At 45.9% G+C, this 3,635-nt stretch overlaps 1 protein-coding gene across 3 annotated transcripts in view; it reads left to right on the forward strand.

Moving 5' to 3' along the window:
• Positions 1-906: 906 nt before the first annotated feature.
• Positions 907-3,635, forward strand: part of LOC134446836 (axin-2-like) — a 33,820-nt gene continuing 31,091 nt past the window's right edge. The window contains exons 1-2 of one of the 3 annotated variants that reach the window (XM_063196138.1): positions 907-1,478; positions 3,144-3,635. The exon at positions 3,144-3,635 is cut by the window's right edge and continues 452 nt beyond it. In XM_063196138.1, coding sequence (XP_063052208.1) covers positions 3,252-3,635 — 384 coding nt within the window. In that variant the 5' untranslated portion in view covers positions 907-1,478; positions 3,144-3,251. Of the gene's footprint in view, positions 1,479-1,785; positions 2,128-3,143 lie in introns of those variants that run through there. The other 2 variants (XM_063196145.1, XM_063196129.1) reach the window with 2 other exon arrangements.

The raw sequence follows: 3,635 nt of genomic DNA on the forward strand, positions 1-3,635 counted from the left end.
CCAAGTGTCTTGATTTCAATGTTGATGGTGGAGATCTGGAAAAGAAAACCCTGAACAAAAAAGCCTGCAGGGTCTGTCTATGTTAGACTACTGAGATCAGACTGTCCCCTGACAAGTAGCGCATCTCGGGAGAGCCTCACTTTGAGGGAAGAACTTTCAAAGGACATTCGGCAGACAGCAGAGGTTTAAATAATTCCTTAAAACAATCGCCTGGTCATGTGACCTGATCATCACACTTGTTTTGTTATCTCATCCTCCAATATCGCCCCCAACGATTGACCACATTCTGGCCAACCTAGTTTTCATGAGAGTCATGCGTTCACATTGAAGTGTTTCATCCTTTCCTCCTCACTTATGTGGTTATTTAATTATAGCAAGTTCTTTAAAGTTGATGCTAAACATCAAAGGAACAATACTCTTTGAAGTGCCATGGGGGAAGGATCAGTCTCTCTATTTCCCTCTGTGTGTGCGCTCGCGCATTCACGTACGTGTGTTGGTGCTCCCATAGACAAAAGGCTGCTTTCGCATTTTAACATTTAACATATTTTTTTTTACATTTAAACAGTAAACACTCTGAATAGCTGATTTTTTTGTTAGGTCTCTATTTGGGTGTGCGTCTCATGTAATCCAACCAACCGGATAAAGGCGTTCATGTTCCATTCTTGATAACGCATGGTAAAGGTATGATGTTTTGCAGTAGAATGATGACAGTTGCAACCAGTTTCTATGCGAAGAAGACATGTGGTAGCCGATATGCAGTGGCTTACGTCTGTCTTTTATGTTGTTGCTATTTTCAGATATGAACCGAACGGGTTAAGCGACAAAATATGCGAGAGGGGAGGTCTGTGTCTGTAAAGTTTATGTAGCAACAGAGGGATTGCAGGGATAATGCCATTGGGGCGGCGGATCATTTACTTCTGACGTTCCAGAGCCTCGGGGAGTTGGTTCAAGATTGCCAGTCTTTGATAAGGTCCTTGCAACGTCGTAAAACTTTGCTGGTCTTTGAAAACGCTTTCATCATTTTGCTGTGTGTCACAAACTTACTGATAATTTCGTTCCTATATTGTTTACGCTTTTGGATGCGCACGGAGAAAGAAACGCACTTTTTATCCGGATATCTTTTTTTAACAGGAAAAACCGAGCAGTTGTGTTCTATCTCTCTTTCGGGACCAGGCCGGCGGTATTTTACTTTGAAGTCCACAGTTAAACCCTCAACCTAGCTCGTTTTGAAATAGCCTCAAGGAGTTATGCCGCCTGCAATGACTGTTTGAAACAGTACCTGGTGAAACGGGGAAACGCGTCTTCTTTTCAGGATTTGGTTTCTACTCCTCAGGTTTTAAACATAGCCCTACATGTTAACGCGGAGCGCAAAAAAACACGGGCGCGAGACAGAAATCCAAGACTCTTATGGCTTGCTTATGGTGCAATAGCGGACTACATTATTTGCCTTTCTGAAGGGGAAAACTACTAGATCGATGGTAAGTTAGAGAATGCGATGAGGTTTTAACACCCCCCCTTTCGTTGGTCTCTTTGATGTGCGCCGAATCCCTTTGAAGTTTATAAATACATTCTCCCTTTATGTTGTTGTCACCGCGCGGATCCAGATGCTTGTCAGTGAAACAGAAATCAGTCTGCACGTATACATTTGCTCTTATCACATACATTTAATGTAGAATCATATATCGTCTCGTGTTTTTTATCCCTGATACTTGGGTCGCAAGTGGAGAGGGAGGTGGGTTGTGTGTGTGTGTGTGCGCGCCGCGCGGTTCACTTCGCACTACCTCCTTGAAATTGTGACACCCCCTCAGATCTAAATAGGAGGACCTCTCACAGACACACACAGGGGTCAGTTGTTGAATGGGACAGGGTTTCAGACGAACCCTCCCTCACTCACTCATTGAGGACGTAGAACTACACTGGCTACAGGACGTAGCCTAGCACATACTACTACTACAGTTTGCTCTTGATGTGTTTTGTTGGATTACTGTTGCTCCTCTTGACGAACAAAACGATTCTTTGGATTGTATATCTCACGTCGGAAGAGTGGACAGCATTGGTGGATATAGTGCAGTCATTCCACTTTTAACTGTGATCTTTTTTTTTGACCAGGGGTTCGTTTTTACAATGGTATGTGGTCTTAGCGATGGTTTCATTTACTCAGTGTGTGATTTCAATGCGAAATGCTTTCGCCGCAAAGCAAACGAGGTGATATTGTTTATGATGCATGGTCTAAAAATATACTCTGCGCTTCGGAACAACAGTTTTACTATCGTATGCGCACAGACCTGACACTCAACGCCGGTAGTAAAGAGCCGTGTAGCCTACTTGTTAACCCAGGTAGAGCAACACGATTTCAGTTGTGAGCGCATGTCACATTTTCCCTGTAGTGTGATCATGTGTATTACCAAGATATTACCAGGGCATTATAACCAGACATATCACAGTGTTGACCGTAAGTTGTGAAATGCTCCGCATCTCATTTGTCATTTGATTCAGCTGCACAACTGCTCTGGTGGAACGGTTTTCTGTTGTATAGCGTGTGACCAGATGCTAGGTATTAGTTACATGGACATGGATAAGTAAGGGCCAAAACTGTGCAAATGATCAAAGCGGTATTATTGATCGCGATCACCGAACGCCTAGACGCACGCACGGTCCCCCCGCGTGTGCTTTCATCTTTCTGATGTGGCACGGGGCATTGTAGCGCATCGGATGCATTTTCATTGTCGTGGATAGCTTTGATGGTCCTTGTGTCTTTTCACAGTGCCCCAAGGACAAGTGCGTTTTGGGAGCGAATAATGTTGCCAAATTCCACTTCCAAAAGCTGTGTTCTATGTGGTGTGGTTGTTTTTATAAATCTTCTTGTGTGAAGGTGTGTGTGTGTGTGCATGCGTGTGTGTGTGTGCATACTTTTGCTCTAATACACATTAGAGTGGAAATTACTCACTGACAAAACTAGCTAATTAATTACATTTGACAGGTCGCAAGCATGGATTGGCTGTAATGCACTTCAAATGATGAGGGAACAAAAAAATGTGTGGGATATTGTCCCTTGAAAATTGTCTTTGTGCTGTTTACTTCATGGCTCTGCTTTGAAGTTTTCGAGGGTCTGGTTTTGATTAGATCAATACTTTGTGTTGCAGAGAGAAGAGGAGCTAAGGAGCTCCCCTGCTGCTTCCAGTTGAGAGAGGCGTAGTGGTGCCGAGCTGCACGCAGCCAAGCGCCGCCACACGGACACGAACGGTGGAGCCATGAGCAGGGCGCTTACGGAGTCGATCGGCAGCAGCTTCCGAGAAGATGCCCCTCGCCCTCCGGTACCGGGGGAAGAGGGAGACGCGTCGTCATGCCACCACACTCCAAGCAAATATGCCAAAATGAGACCTCAGAACAAGGCTAAGGTGGTCCCCGCCGCCGCAGCCCCTTCGACTTCCACGCCGCGGAGGAACGAGGATGGTCTCGGGGAACCGGAGGGGAGCGCTTCACCGGACTCGCCACTTGCCCGGTGGACCAAGTCGCTGCACTTTCTCCTGGGCGACCAGGACGGTGCCCATCTTTTCAGGACATTTTTGGAGCGGGAGCAATGCGTGGATACGTTAGACTTTTGGTTCGCCTGCAACGGCTTCAGGCAGATGGAC

The sequence above is a fragment of the Engraulis encrasicolus genome, chromosome 1 (assembly GCF_034702125.1).
Source record: "Engraulis encrasicolus isolate BLACKSEA-1 chromosome 1, IST_EnEncr_1.0, whole genome shotgun sequence".
Classification (NCBI taxonomy): Eukaryota; Metazoa; Chordata; class Actinopteri; order Clupeiformes; family Engraulidae; genus Engraulis; species Engraulis encrasicolus.